General features: G+C 45.6%; 1 protein-coding gene across 4 annotated transcripts; it reads right to left on the reverse strand.

Moving 5' to 3' along the window:
- Positions 1–377: 377 nt before the first annotated feature.
- On the reverse strand, positions 378–21,089 carry LOC142467609 (uncharacterized). 4 transcript variants are annotated; one of them, XM_075573529.1, is made up of 17 exons: positions 20,970–21,089; positions 18,405–18,444; positions 17,513–17,597; positions 15,981–16,096; positions 15,330–15,382; positions 15,040–15,150; positions 12,203–12,313; positions 10,728–10,861; positions 9,390–9,514; positions 6,787–6,892; positions 6,171–6,369; positions 5,845–5,899; positions 5,708–5,763; positions 4,343–4,505; positions 3,262–3,570; positions 2,819–2,875; positions 378–1,275 (listed from the first exon to the last, which is right to left on the reverse strand). In XM_075573529.1, the coding sequence occupies exons 1-17, from the start codon at positions 21,055–21,057 to the stop codon at positions 1,185–1,187; spliced, it is 1,899 nt and encodes a 632-aa protein (XP_075429644.1). In that variant the 5' UTR covers positions 21,058–21,089; the 3' UTR covers positions 378–1,184. The 4 variants fall into 4 exon arrangements, with proteins under 4 accessions (XP_075429644.1, XP_075429646.1, XP_075429647.1 ...); XM_075573531.1 differs by lacking the exon at positions 15,040–15,150; XM_075573532.1 differs by lacking the exon at positions 12,203–12,313.
- Between the last annotated feature and the right edge of the window lie 6,663 nt (positions 21,090–27,752).

The following is a 27,752-nucleotide window of genomic DNA, read 5'->3' on the forward strand; positions in this document are numbered from 1 at the left end:
AGCTACAAAACGATATTCTGATCCCATGCGGCTTTCGTTTTGGGTTTATTTACCCTTCCAATATTAGCAGTGTAAGAGGTTATACAGCAGCGTACACTGCGTGTCCCGCCACCATTACTGTGCTAAACCCAGATATGTTTGCACACACACACGTTTAAACACGGATAATTGTGCAATAATGTGTTTCATGCCTATGGCCATCCCCTGCTACAAGGGCTAATGTTATTATAGATCAGGGGTGGCCAACCCCAGTCCTCAAGGAGCTACCAACAGGTCCGGTTTTCGGGATATCCCTGCTTCAGCACAGGTGGCTCAGTCTTCAACTGCACCCCCTGTGCTGAAGCAGGGATTTCCTGAAAACCTGACCTGTTGGTAGCTCTTGAGGACTGGAGTTGGCCACCCCTGTTATAGGTCAGTCATCAACTCTTGCATGTCAAAACATGGCCTATAAAAGTGCATTATGCACAGCTGAGAGTGAGAATGTACCAAGGTGCAGGAGAGTGAGAATGTACCATGGACGTGCCTTATTCCCAAGTGTGTTACACAGCAACATTGTAACTTCGTTTCACTGACCGGTATCTGTCCAGAGGAATGCAGCGTACGGGTCCGTGAACATGTAGCCAGTTTAAAACCCACCAAGAACTGCACCTGCATCTCCTTGGTAGCAGAAGGGGCCTGAAACACATTGCTTGGCAATTAAGGGGTTAACAGCGCAACGCTTACTTTGGAATTTTCCCCTTCCACCGCATGAAAATAAAACACGCTACCCCGTATATCAACCCCGACCTGTGCCCCTGAAATTGTGCAGACAATGCAAGAACAATTACTATCTGCATGTTGGACCAAATGGCATCTGGGGGGGGAGGGTGGGGGCAAGTAACATGCCAGGATTACCACCTGAAGTATAGTGATGCTCCCCACTACTATATGCTACAGTATGTGAGGCAAAATCATTGTACCGTGCGGCAGGTTTATATGCAACGGAGGTTCCCATTCCCAGGGTTATCCATAGCCGCAGGAATCCTCTGCTCAGCGAGCACATTCCCCGGCTTCATGTTCTATACCGCGCTCTACACCGCGCTCTACACCGCGCACATCTGGGAGGTTCTACCAGACAGGCCGAGCGGTGATGGAGACACCCGGTCATTCCCTGGGGTCCCCTCTGCTCCCTCCCGCCGGTCAGGTCACTGCAGATCTCGCTTCTCCTCTTTCCCGCGCTTGCTCTTCTTGCGCTTGTGACGCCGGTGGCTCTCTTTCTCCTCGCCGTCCGGTTTGCTAAATTCCAGGAAAAAAAGGGTTTTGATAAAAGCCCATTCTAAAACCAGTTATATCACAAGAAGAAAGGGAACCAGGGAAATCATATTATCCTACAGCAGGGGGGGTTCTCAACTCCAATCCTCAAGAACCCCCCCCCCCACCCCCAAAGTCAGGTTTTCATGATATCCCTGTTTCAGCACATGTGGCTCAGTCTAGCCACTTGTGTTAAAGCAGGGATATCCCTAATACCGGGCCGGTTTTCTTTAGGACTGTTACAGAACAATACAGTATTTTTAATTGCATCTTTAAGTTACCAAAAGTGTTTGTGACTTGCACAGGAAATGTAAATATGCAATACTAATATCATTTTGACATTATGTATCCCTCATTGAATTGGAGCTTGTCTGCGTGTGCAAACATGTGGAAAACACATGGGAGCAGTCAGGTGAAAATCCAACCCCTTCAAAGTCTCTGCTCTCCGGGTTTATAAACCCCACTATACAAATACTTCCATCAGATTCTGGTTAAATACAAATGCACCAGTCACCCAGAGGAAATGCATCAATGTGTTTGCCAAATTGCAGCTACAAATCTATGTATACAGGCATACCCCGTGGGTGTATATACACTCACTTTAAGTACACTCGCAAGTAAGGACATATCGCCCAATAGGCAAACGGCAGCTCACGCATGTGCCTGTCAGCACGTCCTGAACAGCAATACCGGCTCCCTGCCTGTACCGAAGCTGTGCGCAAGCGGGGAGACTATAGAGCCTGTTACACATGCGTTATTTACATCAGTTATGCACGTATATGACGATTGCAGTACATGCATCAATAAGTGGGAAAAAGGTAGTGCTTCACTTTAAAGCTGCAGTTCAGTCAATATCCTGCATGTTTGTTTTTTTAAATAAATCAGTTCTGTAGTAAGAAAAAATACTTTTAGCATTTTCTGTTTTTAAAAAAACAACTTTGAAAGACCAATTTTCTTGTATTCTATTTTAACAGCCATTTGCTAAGGCACTGCCCCTTCATGTCCTGTCACAAGCCCTGGCACACCCCTTTGTCAGCCCTGCCCTCCCTCTAGCACATGTCAGTGCAGGAGTGCTCATGAATATTCATGAGCTTCCACTGCCAGTCAAGCAGATTATAAACAAATGCCAGCTTTTAATATGTCCCCAAATTTCGACCTATCAATACATGGAAAACGAATTGAGCTGCAGCTATACTGTTGTTTAGGTAATTAGAGATTGCACACATGATACTATTGAAGTAAAAAAATAAATGTTAAAAAAAAAAAAGACAGAACTGCAGCTTTAAGTACATTTTCACTTTACATACATGCTCCGGTCCCATTGCGTACGTTAATGTGGGGTATGCCTGTGTTACATAGTTACATACATGCTCCGGTCCCATTGCGTACGTTAATGCGGGGTATGCCTGTGTTACATACATGCTCCGTTCCCATTGCGTACGTTAATGCGGGGTATGCCTGTACAAGGTTTAAAACAAACTCAGATTTACTACAGTCTAGGATACCCTGGTGAGAGGGCCGGCCTTACCTTTGGCAGGGCCCACGGCGAAATGCCAGCCCCCGGGTCCTCCTCCGGCAACAGACACTGCAGAAGACCACTCCACATAAAAAAAAGGTAAGACCTTCCCCAGCTAGACACACCTCCCCTTCTCAGCACCTTGGAGTGAGCAGCGGTGCGGTCCGCTGGCTCAGCGGCTCCCCGCTCCCAGCTCTCCCCCTCTCCTGTCTGGCGGATTTTAGATCCGGGCACAAACAGGAGAAGGGAGAGGGAGCACAGGGCCCAAGGCAACTGCGTGCCCCAAGTCTGGCCTTGGTTTAGAAGCTAGAGACAAAAAACATGGAGCAGGTCATGCTTAAGGGACAAGACACCACCATTATAGGAGTTAAACTCACACGGCTTCGGGGGGGGGGGGGTGGAGCTGAGGAGGAGAAGAGAGGGGGATTGGTGTGGCTTGTGGGGGCCATACTTACGTTGGTGAGGATTTGGGGTTTTTGCTCTCCTCTCGCTCCAGAGATCTGTCCGCTTGCTCCCGCGCCCGAGATCTGTCCACTTGCTCCCGCGCCCTGTCCTCTCGCTCCCGCTCCCGAGATCTGTCCACTTGCTCCCGAGATCTGTCCGCTTGCTCCCGCGCCCGAGATCTGTCCGCTTGCTCCCGCGATCTGTCCGCTTGCTCCCGAGATCTGTCCTCCTGCTCCAAGCTGCGCTCAGAACTGCGCCGGTATTTGCGCTCGTATTCGTAAGCTCTCTCCTGGGTGTAGTGCAGGTAACGATGGTCCTCACTGGTAATGGAAAAGGCGGACAGCGAAAACAGAAACTGGTCAGCCCTGGCATTTTGCACGCGGGGAGGGGGGCGGGTATGAGAGGGGCAGACAGGGGGCTCTGTGCTTTGGGCTATTTGCCTGTCCCAGGAAGTCGCTGCTGACAATTTAGAGTATTTACCTATAATAGAGATTGAGTAAAGACGCTGGCTCTGGAAAATAATGGCACAGAGTTTAAATCAGAGGAGCCTGGTTCGATTCCCGGTGTCCGCTTCTTGTCACCTTGGGAAAGTCACTTTATCTCCCTGTGAGCATAGATTGTAAGCTCACTGGGCATGTGTCTAACAATCCTATGTGCTGCGTAACACACGCTACATAAAATAAAGATATATAAACAGCCAGAGGAGCCAGCAGGGAATTGCAGTGAGGGCTGAAAACTGTAGGACAGGCATGGCCAACTCCAGTCCTCAACGGCCACCAACAGGTCAGGTTTTCTGGATATTCCTGCTTCAGCACAGGCAACTCAGTCAAAGACTGCATCACCTGTGCTGAAGCGGGATATAATGAAAACCTTACCTGTTGATGGCCCTTGAGGACTGGAGTTTGCCACCCATGCTGTAGGTTTTTTTTTGTTTGTTTTACCCTCTTCACGGCCTGCTCTTACGGTTGTACCAGTGTGTTAATGTTGTAATGTTATGAGGACGGTCACACCCAGTTTGTACTGCACTGCTGCATATGTTGGAACCTTAGAAATAAGAAAGAATATATTAGTAGCGTGAAGGAGCTCACTCACTTGTTGTTGTAATCATTAGGTGTCTGGCTCCTGGCTCTCTCCCGGTCCCGCTCTCTCCTGGATGTCCAGTTACTCGATCCCATGCTGTTGGTCGCTTTGTCTGTAGTGGTCACCCAGTGGGTGTGAGGCATGGACACCGCAGCGTAGCTCATGAAACCAGAATCTGCAAGAACCAAACAGGAGAAATCAGTGCTCACCGACTCAAAACCTGAACATCCTTGTAATATTCCTTAGAAATATATCTAAGCTGGAAAAGTCAAAACTAAGTTAAAAAATGTGTTCAAAAATCACAATACATATAGTTCAGCTACAGGCGCTTCACAACAAGCAAATAGGAAGTTGGCCCTTAAGGGGTTAAATACAACCTTAAAGTCCAATAAGTTGCCAAAAACAGTCCAAAAAACAAAGTTCCAAGAAGGTGCCGCTTCCTCAGTTGGAAGTGCTAACCCAGCACTTCAATGATAACTAAATAGCTATTACCGGAAAGGCGGAAGCAAGCAGCGGACGCGCTGCAGCAACAGGCGGAGTGTCCCCCCGTGAGGACAACTCTCCATATCTCCAGCGCGGATCTGTGGACTACGGCTAATTGCATATTTTATTCGGATGTTTGTGAGTGTATTACCACTATTTGTTTGTCTCATTAATATAGTAAAAAGGTTATTTGCACCAAGAAGTGGGCGCTTTCTGTTCTCATCCTATTTTGTAATATTCCTTATAAGCTGCTCTGCTTTCCTACCAGTAGTATGCATGAAACACAGCGACACCGTAATCATATATACCATTACCAATAGACTAGTTAGAGAGTAAGCTCTTTGGAGCAGAACCTTCCCCCTCCCCCCCCACCAAGGTTCCCATTATGCAGGTATTTGTATTATTCCTGCATTTCTCTGTAAAGCTCTGTGTACACTGGATAGTGCCAGAGAAATTCAATTACAATAATGAAAAAAGGTTGTTTGCATAAGTGGTTTAGATTTGTATCTATGCTATACAAGGCTGCTCCTTTAATTACAGAATATTTTTGTAAATACAGTTGTCCGCTGTGACTTCACCTTGCATTAAAAATGGTGCAATCTCACCAAAGCTGCCCAGAAAAAAACAAAACAAAAGACGAACAACTAATTGGCTCTTAAACAAAATGTAACTGTACTAGAAGCCGATTTTGTTACAGTATTTTGGAAATGAATTACGATTGCATTTTTAGGGGCATCTGAATGGGGGAGTGTTGATCTTTTATGGAGGATGAGGAGGATGAGGATGAGGATTCGCACAAACGGGAGAGACCAGAGAAAGTAAACAGATGAGGGACATTACATTTCTTTCCTAGGAGAGATGAACCCCTTTAAAAAACACTCAAGTGCAACTCACCTGCTGAGCTATAACCATGGAGTGGAGGTGGTCTGCTGAGATAGGCAGCATGGGGTCTTTAAGAGAAGCCACAAAAAGGAGTTAGCAGAAGATAAATAATCATTGTCCTCCCTGGCAGCCCAATTCGTATGACTTACCCGTTATGAGGTGGGATATGGGCTGACTGAGGGACCAACGATGGGGGAAGCAAAGCTAGAAATAAACACAGTATTTTAATTGCAAGACGATTAGGAAAAATCTTCCATAAGACGCCCGTCCCGAGCGTTCACTCGAATGGGATGCAAGGCATCTTCCAGCTCGGTACAGGCGTCTTCCAACAGGTAAAGCAGCCAGAACACAGCTTAGTAAATAGGACTTTCTATAATTTACTCAGTTTGAGATTGTCAGTGGCATCCCATTTATTTTTCTGATAAAAGCCAGTGACACTGCAAAGTGTAAGAAACTCAGAGGAGAATGCACTCACCCGGCGGGTGCATAGGTGGTGGACCCTGGGCAGTAGGAGGGGGCCGGTGGAAGAAATTAAGAGGGGGATGTCCTGAAAAAGGAGGAGGATTTGATGGAGGAGGGCGAGAGGGGGCAACGCTCGGAAGTGGCAGAAGAGGAGGAAGGTGCTGCTGCTGATGTACAGTCGGATGTGGTTGATAACCATGATCTCCAAGAAACTAGAATGGGAAAAAAAAAAAAAAAACAAGAAAGAGTTTTCTGTTCAAGTATTAAATAGAATCATAATAAAAAGTGAATATCCAGGAGAACCAGAATTATTCACACAAAAGTAAATAAACATTGAGTAAAAAACAAAACATACAGGGAAATGACCAGACCAATGGGGGGGGGGGGGGGGGGAAAGCGCGCTACTAATAAAATGAAAATGTGTATTACGTGAAATACACGGCTGGTATTTTAGTCCCCACATATATACGAATATTGTGCAATGGAATCCTGGTGAAAAAACAGTCACATCTGCACATGAATTACAATAGCAGGCAGAGGGAATCCAGGTGGACGTCTTGCAGTAGAATGGGCAAGAAAAGGGGCAGATTGTCCTTGGAAATGTATCTTGCTGGTGAAAGTTCAGTTACCTGAATAGGATTTTCGTCTGGCACTGGCGTGTTCCATCTCCTGCCCTCTACCCTTGTGATACTAGAGATGACGCCACCAATCACATCAATTGTTCCTCCCAGCTTCCTGAAGAAAAGCATAGTTATCTACGGAGGTTAAGCAATGACCAGAGACTTTCACACGCGGGAACAAAGTAAACCCAGGGGTTGGGATTCACCAAGCGCCAATAACTGGTACCAGAGCTGCATAGGCGTTCACTGCAATTTTCTTCAATGGCAGTGAACGATGCTCGAGCAACGATAAAAGGTCAATGGAGATGACCAAGTTTCTGCTCTACAGATATCCTTCAAGGACGCTTGGCATTCTCTGACCAAGGAGGTGCCACCACTCATGTGAAATGTGTTTCCAGTAACTTGGGTGCTTGTATGATATGCCTTCTGAACACATGTAATGAACCATCTGGGTATTAAGGCTTTGGAAGCCTATTGAATTTTCAGAAAGGGGTCAGTTCTCATCAAGTAGAATTCTTAACACGTCCAAATTATACCCTTTCCTCTGTCGTTCTTCGGGTCAAGATATTGTGCTGCTATCGGTTGGTTTAAGTGGAAGTGAGAAACCCCTATGAGCAGAAAACCCAGCATAGGAGTCAACACCGGCTTTCATGATAAACCATACTTCACCTATCGCCTAGAAAGCATTACTTAATCTATCAAGAAATTTAATTGTTAAGGTTTGTGCCCCTACAGAAATCTCATTGATGGGTTAAAATAGAAAATGTCATCAAACAGCAAGCCCAAAGTTGAATTATCGGCCTATATGGTGGGCTACCAACTTAATCTTCCCAAATTCTTCTTACTTTTTTCCCCAGGGCAGAAAGTAGTTTGTGGGAACTTAAATTTAGATCAAACTCAGGCCTCCTGCAGAAAGTTCAGAACTACTGGAATAGCAGTCCCTTCTGGACTAATTCCACTTGGAGAGTTGAAGGCTTCATGGCCTTTAAGAGAGCCTCCACCCCCCTTGATAACACTTTTCTCTTAATATCCATGCCGCCAGTGAAGCATTCCAGGGTCTGGATGCCATAAAGGAACTTGTGTTAATAGATGTGGAACTGCTGGCAGCTCACAGGAGGTGCAATCGACACGTTGACCAGATTTGGGAACCATGATCGTCTTGGCAAGTGTGTATAGTGTATTCTATGCTGTATTGTTGCTTTTATGTCTTTCTGCACCAGAGTGCCCAATTTCTCTCAAATCTGTGATAACTATTGGGTTCTGATTTGGGAATTCTGCTGGAACATTCCCAGAATGTATACAGCTGAAATTACAGGCAAGTTGGCTTCTGCCCAATGCATTACCAACGGAGTTACCATTCGCAAGAATTCGCTTGTTGTGCCACCTCTGACAGTTTGACCCTCCAGTCTGTGGGCACATTGCCTCCAGCACAAACAATACTGCCCTCATTTGCGTTGCAGTATGGGCTCCCCAACAGTGCATGATCACACCCGTTAAAATAGTAATCCACTGGGTGGCATGGCCCACGGTCAGGTGGTTGTTTTTCACCAAAGTGACAGACATTCCTGCAGAGTAACGATAGGAATCTTCTGAATTCCTGTCCCAAGCTTTCATTTAAAAAAAAAAAAAAAAAATGCTACCCAGAAAGGTCTCAAATGAAGGCAGGGGGGGGCAGGGGGGCTCATATAGGGCAGGGGGGCTCATATAGGGCAGGGGGGCTCAACTCCAGTAGCTTAATCTGTCCCTGCTTCAGCACAGGTGGCTTAATCGAGGCTCAACTCTTCTACTGCCATCTCTTAGGGTGCAAAACGCCTACTGCAGCATAATGTCTACCGACTTTGGCCATCAAATCCTGTTCCAATGAGGCGAGGCAAACTCTAAATGATCTAGTTGGGCTGGCTGAAGCCCAGGCTTCATTCATTAAAGCCGCCTCTATTTCCGATCCATCTGATTCTTTAGAACCCACAGAGTTAAAAAAAAAAAAAAAAATTTAAAAACACGCCAATCCCGGGACTCTGAATCCGTGTAGAGGTTCTGTAAGAGGGAAGGGAACTTTCAGCCCTTTCCACCTTCCCAAGCAGCTCTTCTCATCCATCCTTATAAAAGGATGGGGCGGGGGGCGGGGGAATTGTGCTCCAGGCCATCCCAGATATGCCCTTGCTGCCTGAACGGCCTCTCAGCAGGAAGCTTTCCCTGGTATCTACTACTCCTAGCAGTGATCACCATCCCCGGGACCGGATGACATCATCCACCAAGGTAACAGGTCCCAGCGCTGCTAACGTTCAGATTGCACAGCGCCACCTGTGAGCAGTCAAGGCCAGGAGGAACGCCAACATCCAGCCCTATTCCCAGGTAGTGACCAAAACGACAGCTGGGGGGGGGGGGGGGGGGGGGAATTAATGGGCGCGTCATCCTTGCTGTCAACCTGGACACTGGTTCCTACCGGAGGGGGGTGGGCGCATTTCCTTATAGTGTGTGCGGACATGGGAAGACGCCCAAGAAAAGAAGCACAAATACAAAAAGAAAAAGAAAAAAAAACATGAATAAAATTGCAGAAAAAAAAAAAAAAAAAAAAAAGAAGAATAGCAGAGAAAAGAGATTTTTTTTTTTACCCATTTGGAGAGGTCTCGCCCCGAATTCTTCCTCCCCCAGGAGCAGCAACATGAGGTTTTAGTTCTGTTTTAACACACCCATTTTCTCCTCCTTTCTGCGAGGTCCTAATCCTGCCTTGCTGCACCTGGTTTGCAAAATAAAAATGTTTTTTTTGTTTATGTCGGTCTGTTATTCCAATACAGGACTGTCACAATTCTCTATAGCAGGAGTGGCCAATGCCAGTCCTCAAGGGCCACCAACAGGCCAGGTATTGGGGATATCCCTGCTTCAGCACAAGTGGTTCAATCACTTGGTCAGTCGTTGACTGGCCAACTCCTGTCTTCAACGGCCACCAACAGGTCAGGGTTTATGGATCTCTGCTTCAGCAGAGGTGGTGCAGTCTTCAACTGAGCATCTGACTGAACCATCTGTGCTGAAGCAGGGATATCCTGAAAACCTAACCTGTTTGTGGCCATTGAGTACTGGAGTTAGTCATGACGACTATAGTGATGAATGACCAAGTCACCAAACCTGTATTGGTCTGCACATTACATGCAGGATCATGCCGTTAAAAAGCTAATTTGGTGCAAATTGAACCATAATTGGATGTTTACATTTATCGTCTTCGGGGAATTGTACATTATACTCCGTACAAATTATCCTGATTCATCGCATCTGCACAATCACATTAATGCAATATATTGCAGGGGCTGCACTTCCAACCGTGTGCTGGGTCTAAAGACTTGTCGGGTTTGTGTTCTGAACGTTGTTTCGGTTCCAAAATACCCCCCAAAAAACATGGTTTTGCCAAAACGGTGGTTTTCTATTTGTAACAAATTATGGGGGGGGGGGGGAGGGGGGCGCGAGAAACCGCACACTAAAAATAGGCAGGGTATATTATGTTAAAATGGCATAATAAAGCATGAAAAATGCTTACATGAAATATAAAATCATAAAAATTGGTTATTTAATATAATTGGAAATTTAAAGAATGGCATAAAGATATAGCGAGGGACCCCTAGAGATGGGTACACACCCCCCTAGAGATGGTTACACACACACACATCCCTAGGAGACGACACTTTGCCTGTTTTTTGGTTCTTAAAATAGCACACACACACACACACACACACACACACACACACACACACACACACACACACACACACACACACACACACACACACACACACACAACTATATAAACAAACATGCAGCTAATAACAGTGTACATACGTAATTTTTGCTACACTAGTCTTTTAGCCCGTTATTGCTAATGGGCCCATCAGCTGGGAGACTTCTCCTCTCCTGAATATTACGTGTGCAGAACAGCTGCTATGTTAGAATATTGAATGTACCGTTTTTTTATTTTCCATGCCGAGTGGATGGTAGATGGCGTCCGATCCCGTCCGCAGCCTCCTCTGCTTCTCACAATACGCCTTCCACGTGGCTTCATTGAAGCCGTAGTTGAAGTAATCAGAAAGGTCAGCACCTTGAAATGAACAGATGTAGAAACCAATCAGGCCGACTCTTCTTGTGGTAAAAGTGACAACGAACCCTCCACCGTTCAGCAAACACCCCAAACCAAGCACACCCCGTGTCTCGTGGACATGTGCTCACCACCGGTGGTATTTTTATTTGCTGTACACAATACAAAACGTACAACGCCACAATGTGGCCGGAGACGGGGAGAAATGTAACCTCCGACTATAGGTGGCAGAGTTTCTGGGAAACGCGAAACCGCAGGTTCCTCGCAGCTCCGTCTCACAAAATGAGAATGTGTTTGTTTTCTAGGATTGGAAATCTGCATTGGAATAGGGATAGACAAAATGCGAACGCAGATTGTACGTTTTTATTTTGTATGAGGATAAGTAGGGCGCGGCCGCAGGTCACCGCCGCTGGGTTCTCGGGGGTGCAAGTGGAAGGGGATCAGCACGTGCAGAGGGGAGCAGATTTCTTGCGAATCCGTTAGTGCCTAATCTGCCTTCGGAAAGCCGCATGTGTATCGGATTTGTGGAAAATTAGCATCTTGAATTTTTACCAATTTGCCCCGTCTCTACCTCCAACATGTTGGCCAAATTCATAATCTGTGTATCCCAGTTTACCCAGTGTTAATTTCGAAATATTAAAAGTTTTGCACTGAAATTATAAAGCGCTTTGCTTTTGAACAAGAAAAAAACCGCAAACAGACAATACATTTGTTGCCAGTCAGTTCGGTGGCAAAAGGTTTACAAATGGAATTTCCTCCAATACTTTTAAATAATAATCACCATTTCATACAGCGCTTTTCTCCCAATGAGACACAAAGCGCGTCACAATTACAGCACAGCGCGCGGTACGCAGCATGTAGGAATGTTACAGACAGTCCCTGCCCAGGTGAGCTTACACTATGTTTGGTGCCTGAGGCACAGGGAGGTAAAGGGACTTGTCACAAAGCGCTGACACTCGGACTTGAACCAGGTCCCCTGCTTCACACGCAGTGTCGTCATTCTCAGAGTCAGCGTCCTTACTCGCTGAGCCACTCCTCCCATTATATGAACTTGTTGGGTCACTGGAGATGAACCGTGACCCTCGCAGCATTGTGGACCCCCCGATAGCAGAGAATTTTAACTTTTTACGTGCCAGTACTTGCAATATAAAAAACACAAAGATGCAGGATCAGCCACCAGAAGTTGCAATGTCATCCCACAGAAAGCCGCACCATCATGGTGCGATCCAGGAGTGAGACTGACCAAGATGGACATACGGTTTCTCCTGGACAAGAATTCTTGCCAGGGATATTAAAAATTAAATACATCAGGAACCAGGGGGGCACAGGGACGCCCAATTATACCTGGTTTCCTCCAAGGTTTCTCTTCAAATGAATCCAAATCCACTTCTAGGACAGGCGATCCATTGATACATCCAGGAGCAGTAACATCTACACCTCTGCTCTGCAGTTTACCTATAAAATAAACGTATTGAATATAGAACATAAATTTCTAATTGTAGATACGTTTAGTGGTATAAGCGCTCCAGCGCTGGATCCTCAAGGCAATATATAAACAGAATAGTATACAAGTCAGGGCACAAGGCTACTGGTGCAGGAGAGAATATAAATCTCTAGTGTAATGAAGTTCTGAAAAGAGACAACAAAACCCTGAAAGAAGAGAGTAAATGGGGCTGAGCCCACCCCTCGTAATCTCATTGGGATAGTCCCAGAACTGCTATAAACACATGGAAGATATAGATAAATAAATAAATGCCCCTGCCCTGTGCCCCGGCAAGGCGTGCTGCTGCTGGTGAATGTAGATATGCAAAAATAGAGTACAGCGCACAGCCAAGAGAGGGCTCCAAGATCGATAAAATCTTTTTACAAGTCCATTAAAAGTAGAGGTGTAACAGACCTACGCGTTTCGTGTGCGTTGCACTTGTCAGTAAGCCAAATTACATGCCTTAAATGCACATACAGAAATGCCCAGTGTCGCGCCAAAAATACGGTAACGTCACCGCATCAGGGCGTCCCCCACTTGCGTGTTGACATCACATCAATCACACCACCAATCCGCACTGGTTTCCCAAGGGCAGCTTCAGCAACTCCCGATCTGCACTTAGTTGAGCTGCAAGGCTCAATGTGAATGTGAGTGTAGGCCACGCCCCCCGCGGACATCACCCGTTGTCATGGTAACCCATAGGGCATAGATATGTATTGCAAAAAAAAAAAAAACTTCAATTGCTCAAAACGTTATCAAAAAATTCATGTGATATACAGAATATTAAAAACAGGTATCCTAAGAAACTACCTCTTCGGACACAAGTATTGATGGTATAAAGAACTATATGATCTAATTATGTCATTATATAGTAAATGTTAGATAAACAAAAGTGATAATATATACCTACAGCAGCTACTCTAAAAGGCAATATTGTTTCGTCACATACACGCTAGATAAATCTAGTTTATGAATATAGAGCCAAAAAGATGATTAGAAAGATATGTGTCCATTTCCTTATGAAGAGGAACATCCCCCAAAAAATACACATAAACACACAGATAACTATATAAATATGCTAATCTACCTACCAGATCCTCATGTAACATTGCATATACATTTGCAATATATATCAAGGGTTGTGATGTTTCATAAGGTAAACAGATATATAATTCATAAGGAAAAACGTGTGTGAATACTATCATATGAGCCCACACTATACCCACAATCAGATTATACGATCTCACTGATTAACTGTGGGTCAGCTGATCACATTCAACCTCTCCACAATCTGTCCACATCAATGGACCGAACATTAACTGCACAAATGGACCAACTGCCACATTATGAATCTAAAGTTATATAAATTGGATTAATTTATCTCGCTATTTCTAGCTATGTATATGCAGAGGGTCCACATCGCCACATATAACAATCAATTCCATATTCCCCGTTTTGTGTAGTAATTAGAGTGAAAAATGAATACACATAGCTACACTATCAGGAGCATCTTCTATAATAAATACATTATCTCAAAAAAATGACTCCGGTTCCACTCTGTGTTCAAATTCTCCGGGATTCTTGTTCAATAGAAAAATCCACTGTGCCTCTGTACGAGCTAATATTTCTTTGTATCTCCTCCACGTCCTTTAAGTATAATCCTGTCAATTCCCATAAATGCAAAAAATTTCCAATCCCTCCATTCCCACACTAACAAAAATGCTTGGAAACCGGATGCTACAAATCCCTTTTTCAAATCAATCTGATATGTTCTTGCAGCCTCGTTGTCAAGTTTCTTTTTTGGTCCTACCGACATATCTCTTGTTACAACCGCATGTAAATCAGATATTACGAATATAGAACAATTAATAAAGCTCTTAAACGTATACTTTTTCTGCGGTGTATAACTAGAAAAGGAGTTGGGGGGCTTCATATATCTGCACATATTGCAGGTTCCACAACGAAGGGAACCCTTAGTGATGGATGAATGGGTCTGCTGACTCACAGAAGTGATCTCGCTAGGCGAAACACAAGCAGCTATAGTTTTCGCCCTATGAAACACACACCTACGGCCCGATTTCACATATTCACTTAGGCCAGTGTCCATACACTGTACATCCCAGTGTTTATTTAAAATCTTTATCTGGTTAGTTGTTTTATTGTATTGTGATATGAACAGTGGCACATCTGAATTTTTTTGCTTGGATCCCCTTCTTGATCTTTGCCTGTTATCTTTCTACCTAATTTGCCAGAATTAAATAGGGTAACCCTATCTATATTACGTACTTCTTCAAAAGCTATATATAACACATCTGGGTCATATCCCCTCTCTAGAAAACGTTCTGTCAGCTCCTCAGACTGAGTGAGGAATCCATCCAGAGGAACTGACCCTTAGGTATACCTGAAATCAAAGACCTGGGGTGGAACCGTGACCCTCGCAGCTTAGTGGACCCCCCGATAGCAGAGAATTGTAACTTTTTACATGTGCCAGAACTTGCAATATAAAAACACAAAGATGCAGGATCAGCCACCAGAAGTTGCAATCTCATCGCACCATGATGGCACGGCTTTCTGTGCGATCCAGGAGTGAGACTGACCAAGATGGACATACGGTTTCTCCTGGACAAGAATTCTTACCAGGGATATTAAAAATTAAATACATCAGGCACCAGGGGGGCACAGGGACGCCCAATTATACCTGGTTTCCTCCAAGGTTTCTCTTCAAATGAATCCAAATCCACTTCCAGGACAGGTGATCCATTGATACATCCAGGAGCAGAAACATCTACACCTCTGCTCTGCAGTTTACCTATAAAATAAACATAATGAATATATAACAAACCTATTTCTAATTGTAACATTTTAAGAGCCCCACATCCTTATAGAAGCAGTGGAACATTGTTAGGTAGTTTATCAGGACACAAGTTAACGGATTATATATATATATATATATATATATATATATTACATACACTGTATATATTTTACCTGATGCACCAAAGCTTCTATTTGGTTTTACACTTGGATTCACTGCAGATCCCCTGGAGTAAAAAAAAAAAAAAAAATTAAAAAAAAAACAACCCAGACTCCCCCCCCCCCCCCCCATTCTGAGGCATATAAAACAGAATTAAGCAATTAAAAGACTCTACCTTACCTTGGGCAATGCGAGTCCATGGCAACGTGATGTCACGCGACCCTGCAGCGTCATTTGACGCCAGGGACAAGGCAAGGATGGGGGGGGGGGGGCGAGCAGAGGGGGAGTGCAGACAAAGGGGCGCAGGAGGAAAAAAAAAAAAAAAAAAAAGTTTGCGCACCCCTGCCCAGGGATATCCTGAAAACCAGACCCGTTGGGGGATCTTGAGGACTAGAGTGGACACCTCTGTTCTAGACTTTAGTGGAATCCTTTTCACAAGTGAGGGATCCAGAATTAGTGATCGAAAGCCTGGTTCTGCGATCACAGAACGCAAGTTACAGTTTAATACAAACATTTTCTATATAGAATAAAAAAATAAAGATAAAGAGAATGAAAGCTGGTAAATATAAAGCTGGTGAGACTGCCAGTATTGGAATCAGCAAACTGGTTTCTTTCCAGGGTATACAATAAGCCCCCCTCCCTATATAGAGAGCTTGGGCACCTACATGTAGAATGGAGCGCCAGTCTTTATGTCGCCAATTGTGACCTTCACGTTATCATCTTCGTCATCATCATCATCACTCTCGCTGTCCTCCTCATTAGTAATGCAGCTCTGGGAGACCTGCCAGCGAAGGACGGAGGGCAGCAAATGAAAACTACATTACAGACACACACACACACAAAGACAGACAGACACACACAGACAGACACACACACACAGACAGACACACACAGACAGACAGACAGACACAGACACACAGACACACAGACACACAGACACACAGACACACAGACACAGACAGACAGACAGACACAGACAGACACACACACACACAGACAGACACACACACACAGACAGACACACACACACAGACAGACACACACACACACAGACAGACAGACACACACAGACAGACAGACACAGACAGACAGACACACACAGACAGACAGACACACACAGACAGACACACACAGACAGACACACACAGACAGACACACACAGACAGACAGACACACAGACAGACAGACACACACAGACAGACACACACAGACAGACACAGACTTTGCAGTTTACTAAACCCATTTTGAATGAAACATTAAGATTAGATGCAGCTGAAGGTTTTGCGCGAGTCTGTGTATTGGGACGCCTGCACTGACCCAGCACCCCGACGCACCCCAATAGCTGCTCTGCTAGTGGCCCTTGAGCACTGGAGTTGGCCACTCTTGCAATAACTTATCTAGTCCTGTAAACCAGAGCAATTACACTGAAGATGCTTTTACATAATCTATACCTGTTCAGTGTTAACAGAACAAGCAGATTATCTTGGACGAGTTAAACTGATAACCGGTTCGATTACTAAATTCCTGATGCACATTTTCTGTCTCCGCAACAATGTTTAACCCTAAGGCCGAGTCCATAGAAGGACAGGCCGCGCTGAGCCGTGCGGACGCTCCGCGCTGAGCCCCTGCATCCTCAATGAGGATGCCTTGAGAGGGGGCTCACGCGAGCGTGCGCAGGCGTGCTGAGGCTTTGGAATTTTCAGCCGACAGCCAAGCTGTTTTTCAGCGCACTGTCGGCTGAAAACATCCAATCAGCCTGAAGCAGCGTCAACGTCACGGTGCCGTGATGTCGGCGCCGTGACGTCAGTGCGTCGCGGGTGATTGGCCCAGCGACGTCACTGCCCCGCCTCCAACCACCTCCCCCCCCGGCTCCCTTCGCGCACGCTGGCTCGCCTGCAAGTCCATACTCCGCTCTGATCAAGCCTCTATGGCCCCGGCCTTAGATTGCAAAGCAGATTTCCTGCAGCGAATAGTTCATATAGTGGCCGCTCACCTATAGTGGCCTCTCACCCATAGTGGCCTCTCACCCATAGTGGCCTCTCACCCATAGTGGCCTCTCACCCATAGTGGCCTCTCACCCATAGTGGCCTCTCACCCATAGTGGCCTCTCACCCATAGTGGCCTCTCACCCATAGTGGCCTCTCACCTATAGTGGCCTCTCACCTATAGTGGCCTCTCACCTATAGTGGCCTCTCACCTGCTGTGACACATCTCTCTGCTTCGGTCTCCCACTCCTGCTCTCAGCGGACGTGTCCTGCAATGCATTAGACATTCTGGCATTCCTGTGACATGAATACAGAAACATCAGTACGGCTAACACACAGAGGCGGCCAAAGCCAATATCCCAGAAGATTCCCATTCTCAAGGACCAATGCAGTCAGTAGAACTTTGAACTATACTGATGTAACAAACACATCGGTTGTGTGTGTATATCTTTATTGATAGAGCCCACAGTGTACTCAGCGCTTCACAAAAGATTGCGGAACGGTGACCCTGTGCTGTATAGCATTTGTTTTATGCTTATAATGGCACTCTTTAGATTTTCAGTTGCGGAATAAAAAATGAGGACGTCTCAAACGGCATTCAGCACAGTTTAATAAACACACTTGGTTTACCATCACCAACTATTAAAACTAATTATTCATAAATTCAGAGAAGACAATGAGACAGTGAGGTGTGTGTGTGTATGAGTGTGAGTGTGTGAGTGTGTGTGCGTATGATAGATAGGACATATACATACATACGACTGGTAACGGAGGCCCTAGTTGTGAACACAGCCACAGTTGCTCTCCGATTTGCATACGCGTGTGTCCACTCATATAGATCTTTTTGTGTCTGTAACACTATACCTCGTCCTGGAGAACACGCAGCTTTCTTTCTAGCTTTTGAGAAGTTACACTCGGGACATGCATGAAAGTTTAGTTTTTTTCCAGACCACTGACGTGCCCTCCGCATTGGATGAGATTTTAATAAAACACAACCTGGTGTGCTATAAACTCTTACCAAGAACACGCATGCACAGCACATCCTGCAAAGGTTTGATGCCTTCAAGTAAACAAACAATATGAAGGTTTAGGAATATGACTTACCCTGAAGCTGGTCCATCCTCCTCTTCATGTGTGTAAACACCTGGAAATATCAGAATGCCAACGTGATAATAATGAAGCTGCTGGGCCCCATTACATGTCCGCGTATCATGAGATGTGAATCTAGCCCTTGCTATCCAAGAACTTCTCATTCTCAGTATTTCTATAGTTAATGGAACATTGGAGAACTAGGATGGGACCAGAATTCCCTGCTGACATGGAGTTGGGTTCACAATATTCCCTACAGTATATGACACTTTTACATAAGACCATATACCCTATTTCCTCAATTCTAAGACGCACCTTTTTTTCGATTTTCACATGTCTGAAATCGGGGTGCGTCTTAGAATCGATGTATTAAAAAAAAAGTGTCTACAGTACTAACCCCTCTTTTCACTCTCCATGTTTCAGGAGAGGTCCCATGTCAGCGGAGGACGAAGTGTGCGGCGGCGGCAGGAGAGGTCCCACGTCTGCAGATGGTTGAAGATGGACAGCGGGCGGGAGTCCGGTGGCGGCGGCAGGACAGGTCCCAAGTCTGCAGGTGAATGAAGATAAGAAGACAGCGGGCGTGCGGTGGTGGCGGAGGCGGCTAATCGATCATAATAGCAGGAGCAGAGCGGCATAGGGGAACATATGATCTCCTGCCGCCGCACCGCACGCCCGCTGTCTTCTTATCTTCATTCAGCTGCCGACTTTTGACCTGTCCTGCTGCTGCACACACAGCCGCTGTCCATCTTCAAACATCTGCAGACGTGGGACCTCTCCTGTCGCCGCCCGCTTCATCCTCCGCTGACATGGGACCTCTCCTGAAACATGGAGAGTGAAAAAGTAATTTTCCTCGATTGTAAGACGCACCATCGGTTTGGCCCTTACAATCGAGGAAATACGGTAAGTGTGCAAATGGCAAAAACAAATCTATAAAGAACGTTCATGCAGCGAGTCTTGCTGTTTGGCTCCGTGTCTAGCTGCTGGAATGCACAATCCTTTTAATCCAGCCATCTGTTTTATTTAATGTTCTGAACTAGGGCGGTGGGTGGGGGGGTCTTTTCTTACATCTGGGAGACTCCCACGCCAGACGATATGTTGTTCTGTTCTCCTTTCCTTGGAGAACAATCCTTTTGGGAACATATTACGGTCACTGGCTATGACGTGCAAAGTTCTCGTCGGTACCAACAGGCTGGTGCCAAATTATATCAACGCTTTAAAGTTTAAACAATGGGCAAAAGGGTAAATAAACACAATCTAAAAACAAGGATTTATGGTACCTTTGTAATAGGACAGAAAAAGCGACATATTTTTCAACAAATCCCTGGTGTTTGACAGTAGTGGTGCTGAGTACCATCGTACTTTTTCTTGGATACTTCAGCGTTTGGACAAAGTAACTTTGCAATGCCTTAGGTGCACTTATACATACATTTTATGTTGGCTCAATAAGGGTGCTGAAATCTGCAGAATGCAACCCTCCCACGAGAGGAGATATTGTGTTTGTTAGATTTATAATAAGGGGGACAGGGATTAATTATCCACAAGCCTTGCTTCTTCTAAGGGGAATGGTGTTTTTTGTATTTAAAGGCACGCAATAAGGATGCTTTGCTGATGCGATGCTGAGCCCATTAGAAGTGAGGGTAGATGTAAGGTAAGTCAGGGGTGTTTAACTCCAATACTCAAGCACTCCCCACCCCCCAAAAAAAGGGTCAGGTTTTCAGGACATCCCAGCTTCAGCACAGGTGGATCAGAGCCTCAGTCAAAGTGATTGAGCCGTCTGTGCTGATGCAGGGTCATCCTGAAAACCTGACCTGTGGGGGGGGGGGGGGGGGGGGTAATGGAAAGGGTTAAGAGGGCAATTTGACACGATTATCCAGTTCCATCTCCTTAATTCTTCATGACCTACTAACCAAATAATTACCCCACACAGCAAGGCAGATACAATCTGCGATACCATATAATGCATTTGAAATAATATGAGTGTGTCACATTTAATTGAATATATATATATATATATATATATATATATACACACACACACACACACACACACACACACACACACACACACACACACACACACAGGTCAAACCTAGAAGCTAAAATGAACATTACAGAATTTTTAAGTGACAAATTGCAAGCTTCCGGGGCATTGATTTCCTTTACTTTGTTGCACAATAGGGAGAAGTGCAACAGGTGACAACATAAGCCAAAGGGACCAAGAAAACCAATAGGAGTGAGCAAACAAACAGAGTGAGGCCAGCTAGCACTGACTGGGCTCAGGGAAGACCTCACCCCTTTGTAATGTGGTTTGGGACATGCCTCTGTGCATCTCCCCCCATACACAGCTCATACACCCCCAGCACCCCTAGTCCCAGCACCCCATGCATGCGGGAATAAAGTGCAGCAGTAATATTTGTGGAACCCATTACGTATGTACAGCCCCCCCTCCTCCCCACCGCAGACATGGTTCCTGCATGCAAGGTGCTGGGGTTACTAAGTGACTTGTTTTCTGCACCCTTCTGTCTCCTCCGTGCAAGCACCGAAACCCTCTCCCAACCGGTGCAACAGGCGGCCACCTACCGCCGTACAGCCAGAGCTGCTCCTCCTCCTGCTGCTGCTCCTGCAGCCCCGCACCCTGCACCGTGGCGGACACCGGCAGGCTGGCCATAGGGAGGCTGCGCGCGCGGGGATGGAACGTTGACCTGGATAGGGGGGGGGGGGGCGCGAGACGCAGGCAGGTGCAGGGGGGGGGGGGGCGCGAGACGCAGGCAGGTGCAGGGAGGGGGGGCGCGAGACGCAGGTAGGTGCAGGGAGGGGGGGGGCGCGAGACGCAGGCAGGTGCAGGGGGGGGGGCGCGAGACGCAGGCAGGTGCAGGGAGGGGGGGGCGCGAGACGCAGGCAGGTGCAGGGGGGGGGGGCGCGAGACGCAGGCAGGTGCAGGGAGGGGGGGGGCGCGAGACGCAGGCAGGTGCAGGGAGGGGGGGGCGCGAGACGCAGGCAGGTGCAGGGAGGGGGGGGGGGGGGCGCGAGACGCAGGTAGGTGCCCGGAAGCTACAATTAGCAGCATACACCGACAGTAATAATAATAATAATAAGGGTGCTGCAGCCAGGGAGCCGTGCGTCAGGTGCGCACCTCTCCAGGGGCCTCTGTGAATGCCGGAGCCCGCAGGTCCTAGCGCTGATCTCTTTATAAGCTAGGTGGGTTTCATTGGCCAGAGCGCTGTATGGAACCGGGATCTATTGGGTGGATCTATAAAGGGATCCCCCAAAAAAGTTCCCCCCAGCCTCCTAGATCTCAGTTGCGCAGGTTTGCACGTGTTGGTGTTACAGTGTGGCTGATGTGGGGTGGGGGGTGCTCTCTGATTAGCACCAGCTGAGCCTGATTCGTACATGACTTTAAGTGTCAGAGAGCCCTGCAATGCATTGCAAAATAATTCATTTGTAATCCTCAAACGCCTTCCTTAGGTCAGCGTCAGTCTGTCACTGGACCTTGCCAGCTGTGACATCCAGAACCCCACTGAGTGTCCCCTGCAAAGCAGCGTGCTTCAGGCACCAAAAAGGACAGAGGGCCTTAGTTACCAAGTGGTCTTAAGCCATAGGAAACCACATGGAATGGACCATAGGGTGCCTTACAGCTTAGCACCACAGCCACGAGGCTCATATTTACTAAACGGTGCTATGTTATAAGATGCCATCTGAAGTTGGGGGGAGGGGGGGTTGTGTGTGTGTGTGTGTGTACACGTCATCACAGAGTATGCAAACTGGTACCACACACAATTTTACAGGACATATATTACGCCTACGTAATCGCCCTTTTTGTTTGATAGAATTCATGCGGTGGGATCCTCTGCTGCTGAGCTGGTGTTCATTTTAGGTGCATGGTATATACGTAAACGACATTGCGTCACATTTTACAAGGTAAGGAGCGATGCGTTGTGGAGGCCAGCGGTAGGATGTTCAATACGTCTCTAGTGATTCCGCGCCACTGATCTCGATTTGGGGCAGCTTTTTGGTCTTCGGCTACTGTGAAGTGGAGCGGTTTGAGATCTTGCGCCACCTCGTTCGACCACGTTTTCTTTTGAGCATTACGGTCCACTTTCGGGCTCCCCGATATCTGGGATATTAGGTCCCATCCTAAAAAATGGGTGGGAGATTTGCTGCTTGAAGTATTATTATTTAAACCTCACAAATTGTGGGAGCTTTACTCTGATTTTGGAAATATTTAAAGCCCGTTTTAATGGAACTCTGTTCCCTGGAACGTATTTAAAGTGCTCTCCTTCCAAAAATATGCAGTCATCTGTTTTTCTCCTTTAGAAAGCTTAATTTCAGTAGCAAATCTACAATACAGTATCTTTGAAGTTTAAACTTTTTACCTAAAAATATAAAATGATCAGTGTTGTAGCGTAACAAAAATAGGATTGTCGTGGGCAACAGTACATTTTCGTTTTTTTACCCTTCCGCTTGCAAAACACGGCCTGATTGCTTATTGGCGGCTCTTGGCAGGAAAGCGTTCAAAGATGTTTAACAAAAACATTTATATTTGAACAATACAGTACCACGGATTGCATCTATTTGGTGGTATATATTATTTCAGTGTTAATTTATCAAATACAAATTCTTGCATACCCTCATGTCACATTTCAAATCGGTGTAACATCCCCAGTAGTGTTTTAACTGGTATTTGAACTGTTGAAATGTGTTGTATTTGACAAACCATCCAAGTGGTCCCATTGGCTTCTTCTCACAGGTATGTTTTCTGTATATATTTGGCACAAACATGTTAGTCCTTTTAATTTACTTTTCCCAGAGCTGGTAACAAAGAGTCTGTTAATCTCACTTTGTGACTTGCAAGAAGCAGTTAGTTCGTTTCATCAGTGTCCCAGATGCGAGAGATGTATACTGCACGTATGTATATATTGGTATAGCGCTGCCAACAATATATGCAGCGCTTTCCAAAAGAGAAAAAAAAATGCAATGCAGGGAATTATAATACAAGCACAACAAACAGAATCAGACAAACTCAATCCCTTACGGAGCTTACAATGGAAGTGGTATGTTAGGAGACAACAGGTGAAGGAGTAAGATTAGCATGACTGCGGGTGTGGGGCAGTAACCATGACTCCAAGCTGTTTAAATGCCCTCATTTAGGTGTATTTTTATGTGTGACAAAGGTGGGACGAGAAGGTGCTTGGTGTCCAGGGGTGCGCAAACTAGGGGGGGGGGGGGTGCGTGCGGCGGTTACAGAGGCCTGGCGCACTTCCCTGAGGCATTTAAATTAAATCCTGGGGGGCCGTGTGAGGCCTCTGCAACTACTACTGGGATTCAGACGGCTTCTGTCACGTTGCCATGAAAACGGGGTCATGATACGCGACACGTCGACATGGTAACGCTCGTCAAATGACGCTGCGGGGTCACGTGACCCTCCGCGTAATTTGACACCGGGTCACTTGAGGGGGGATGCGAGAGCTGGGACCGGCACACGGGGGGCGCAGCAAAAAAACTTGCGCACCCCAATGCGTATACAGTGTGAGGGTGTTCCACAGGTAAAGGGCAGTCAGAGGAAAAAGATTTAAGGGGGCAGTGAAAGCAAAGGAAGGCCGTTAAGAGTAGGGCATAGCGAGAAACCTAAGCAAATATGTAGCGAAGAACTGTGGAGAGCTACTGTATGTAGGTATCTTTTGTTGCATACAGTAGGTCACGCTCAGGAGCACTCATTTTGGACAAAATATATATATATATATATATATATATATATAGTTGTGGGTTTAGGGGTTTCTTGAGAATGCTGGGACTTTGTGTGTACGTGATCTAGAACTTGATGGGAAGCCAGGAGAGGATTTAAGGAGATGAGCAGGGACTGTTTTAGGAGAAAGTGAAATTTAGTTTAGCTGCAGAATTTTGGATAGATTGCAAAGGAGAAAGTCGAGGCAGGGAGGCCTGTTAGTAATCCAGAGAGAGTAAGAGCATGCATTAAAGTTTTAGCAGTAGTGAGGGAAAATCTTGGACATTGTTAAAAGCGGAAGGGACAAGTTTTACCCAGAGTGTGAATGGGAGTGGAGGTGTCAAATGTCACACCTAGGCATCATGATTTAGTAATACTATAAGTGGCGGTGGTTCTATTTACTGTGATGGGAACATTTTAGCCATTAAGTTTGAGGTGCCCTTCACAAAGCTATAGCCAAGAGACACTCAGGGCAGAATTGCAGGCGTGAGCTTAGGGGTAGACAGATATCAGTGTATCATCGGAGTTGAGGTGATGATGTACATGCAAAGGCATTGATGAGGTCACCCAGTGAAAGTTTGCAGAGAGTAAGGGAAATCCCTGAACTTCAAAAACACACAGGTTAACTTGGGATGAAGACCTGTTAGCAGAAGAGACAGAAAAGGAGCGTTGAGAAATCGGGTAAGATAAGTAGGGAAAATTAACTTGGTATTCTGCTTCATGGAGAGAATCTGCTCTTTTAGTGAAGGCAGTCTCAGTTGAGTGTGCTGTAGTTAAGCTAGATTGCCGAGGGTCCTTGACCATGCAAGAAAAGACCAGACTTTCTAGCACTTTGGAGGCAGGCGTTAGTAAGGCAGGCAAGATGAAGGTGTGTTTGAGAATAGGTGTGACAACTGCATGCATCCATGTGCGGAAAGTGCCAGAGGATAGGGAGGAGTTGAAGATGTGACAGTGAGGCCTAGGATAGGAGTGAGAGTTCTGATAAGGTGAGAGGGGATAGGATTAAGAGAGCAGCTGAGAGACATCCATCTCCAACAGGAGAAAAAGTCAAGAGTGGAAAGGTTTTTGAGAGGATGTCGAATCCAGGATGAAGGGACAGAATTAATTTCAAATGTGGCTAGCACCTGCCTTTAACCCTGAGTGCCAGAGGGGCTGCAGCACCAGTAGTAATGCAACGTGTTCCTCCATCACGGAGGATGGAACAGACAAGTTCTCCTCTTCTGTTCCTCTTCCTGTAAGAGTTCTGCAAAATGTCAGCTCCTCTTCAAAAAAAACCGAGCTATTAGCTTGTGACTATGCTACTGCATCATCGCCCCAGGCGTGCTACACCCCATGACGACGTAGCTACATCCTTGGGCACACAGAGGGGTTAAAGTGACCCACAATGGCGTGAGTGGAAGTTGGAAGGGATGGAGAAGGGCGGAGAAGGGCGGAAAAGGGAGTCCAACACAGGAAGATGTGGATTGGATTTGTAAGAGTTGATTAGTAAGGATAATTAGTGGTGCTTGGCAATAAAACAGAAGTCATTTGGTGTGGGAAATCAGCATGAGTGCAAGGTTACCTCCAGAGCATATAGATCAGGTGAAAAGCCAATTAAAGGGGGAGGGGAGAAGGGGTCACGTTCAGAGCAAGAGAAGGTAGCGTTTAGGAATATACTGTATGTTCTTTAATGGAAACTTCTTCAACAGTTATTCCACGCGCCACAACCAATGTGGACTTGTTGTTGCAGATCTGGATGTTCTTGTATAACCCCTTTTCTGCTGGGGATATCTGCATTAAAGTCCTTGTAATAGCAAACTTCACAGATGTTCTTCAAAGCACACTCCTTGGAAAACAGCCCATATCTCTGTATTTGGAAAGTGGCGTTTAAATCACCGAATAGCAGAACAGACATGTAGCGGTATAATAAATACATTGTAGAACTATTACAAAATAAACACTAAAGAAAACAAGAGGAAATATTCAATGTTTTTTTTTTGGCAATATCCTGTAACAATTGAACGCAGTTTTTCTGCACACTTTAAAAAGGGGAATTGTTGGATAGATAAAAGGCAATTATCCCAAAAAAATAATCCAATAAAGATTTCTAGAATACACCAGATTTTGTAAAAATAAGAGTAACAATTTCATTCATTTATGACAACCACATAAACAACACATCATTGGGTGGAACTGTATGAAGATCTCCTCAGAGGGGAAACGGTATAATTTAAATTAACCTGTGCTGGGAGTCCCTCCAACATCAGTGAAGGTGTTAATCCATATTAAATGCAAACAGAATATGGAAAGGATTATGAAACCTTTTGTTGCCATTTTAGTAAACTTGATAATGAATATCTTTTGACTCGACAGTTAAAGCAGCAAAATGTGAAACGTCCTATTTTTTTTAAAATAAAAATAAATCAGTTCTGTAGTATTTGATAATACTGTCCATTGTTTTAAACTCCTAATGCCATTGTTCATGATTTTTTATGTACTGATCATCCTTTGGTTGCTATAACCATTTAGAAAGTCATATCCACTTCCTCTTTTGAAACGCACACCTTTTGAGCTCTGCCTTTTGGCAACAAAAAGTATCACAAACAGATCTGTTCTGTTCCAAACAGCAGACTATCTATTACTCTGAAAGCTGTAACAATAATGTATTAAACTTAGTTAGGTGGCCATTTTGTTAGGCACTCACAATCAGGATTTTGACAGATTTATAACAGGATTACCAAACAATGTGTTTTACATATAAAATAAAAAAGGATGAATGTAGTATTGCCGATATAAAATGTTTTAGTGAGGCTTTGCTACATTTCAATCTTTTTTGATAGTGATCTACCCAGTGGTTGCACTAAGATTGGAAGATTACTTTGCATTTACAGAAAACGGTACTCTTACAAAAACATAATGAATAGGCAACTTCTCTTCGTCGTGTAGGTGTTGTACCGGATCCTACTTTTTCAGAAAACGGGGTAACGGGTACCTGGGCAAAATCAATCATTTTACCCGGCCGGATGCCCAGTTACCCAGACAGCACTTACCTGCAGGGTGAACAAGACATCAGCGAAATAAGGGAGGAGCAGCAGAATTCCTGGTGGCGGTGGCAGCAACAGAAGTCTGTGTTCAGCCGGCGGGAGCAGCAGGAATACAGCGCACAGCTGATACCAGTGTGAGCCGGGGAACCATGTGACCGGAGCAGGAGTGTTCCTATTGGACAGCTGTGTGCTGTGTTCCTGCTGCTCCCGCCGGCTGAACATGGACTTCTGTTGCTGCCACCGCCATGTCTGTTGCGGCTCCCAGGTGGCGCCGGCTGCAGGTAAGTGATGAAACATTGTCAGCTACTCTGACATTACCCAGCGCCGGTTCCTACCCGCTGCCGGGCCCAGACCCCTGCTGCTGGGTCAGGGTCATTCCGGTAGCTGAAAAAGCACCGGGTAATTTTCAGGTATTCAGTACATCACTAGTTGTGTGTTTCTAGATCTCATTTATTATTGAACAGTAAGAAACAAATCCATTCAAGCATTACTATAGTTTTGTACTGCTTTATAGAACCAATTTAGTTGTCTGAAGGCCCTAATATACACATTTTTTAATGATTGCTCTCTGAAAATTGGTGGCCACAATTCGCTTTATTTTCAGTATTTAAAACATCA

Source organism: Ascaphus truei, chromosome 16, assembly GCF_040206685.1.
Source record: "Ascaphus truei isolate aAscTru1 chromosome 16, aAscTru1.hap1, whole genome shotgun sequence".
NCBI classification, from domain to species: domain Eukaryota; kingdom Metazoa; phylum Chordata; class Amphibia; order Anura; family Ascaphidae; genus Ascaphus; species Ascaphus truei.

What these genes read in the sequence shown, in the direction of transcription:
- LOC142467609 (XM_075573529.1), bottom strand. Translation starts at nt 21,057, where the DNA reads ATGGCCAGCCTGCCGGTGTCCGCCACGGTGCAGGGTGCGGGGCTGCAG. An exon ending in ACTGGCGCTCCATTCTACAT is followed by an intron (nt 15,383 to 15,980) that starts GTAGGTGCCCAA and finishes TTTTTACTCCAG; the next exon opens with GGGATCTGCAGTGAATCCAA. An exon ending in GCATGGAAAATAAAAAAACG is followed by an intron (nt 9,515 to 10,727) that starts GTACATTCAATA and finishes TTTGCAAACCAG; the next exon opens with GTGCAGCAAGGCAGGATTAG.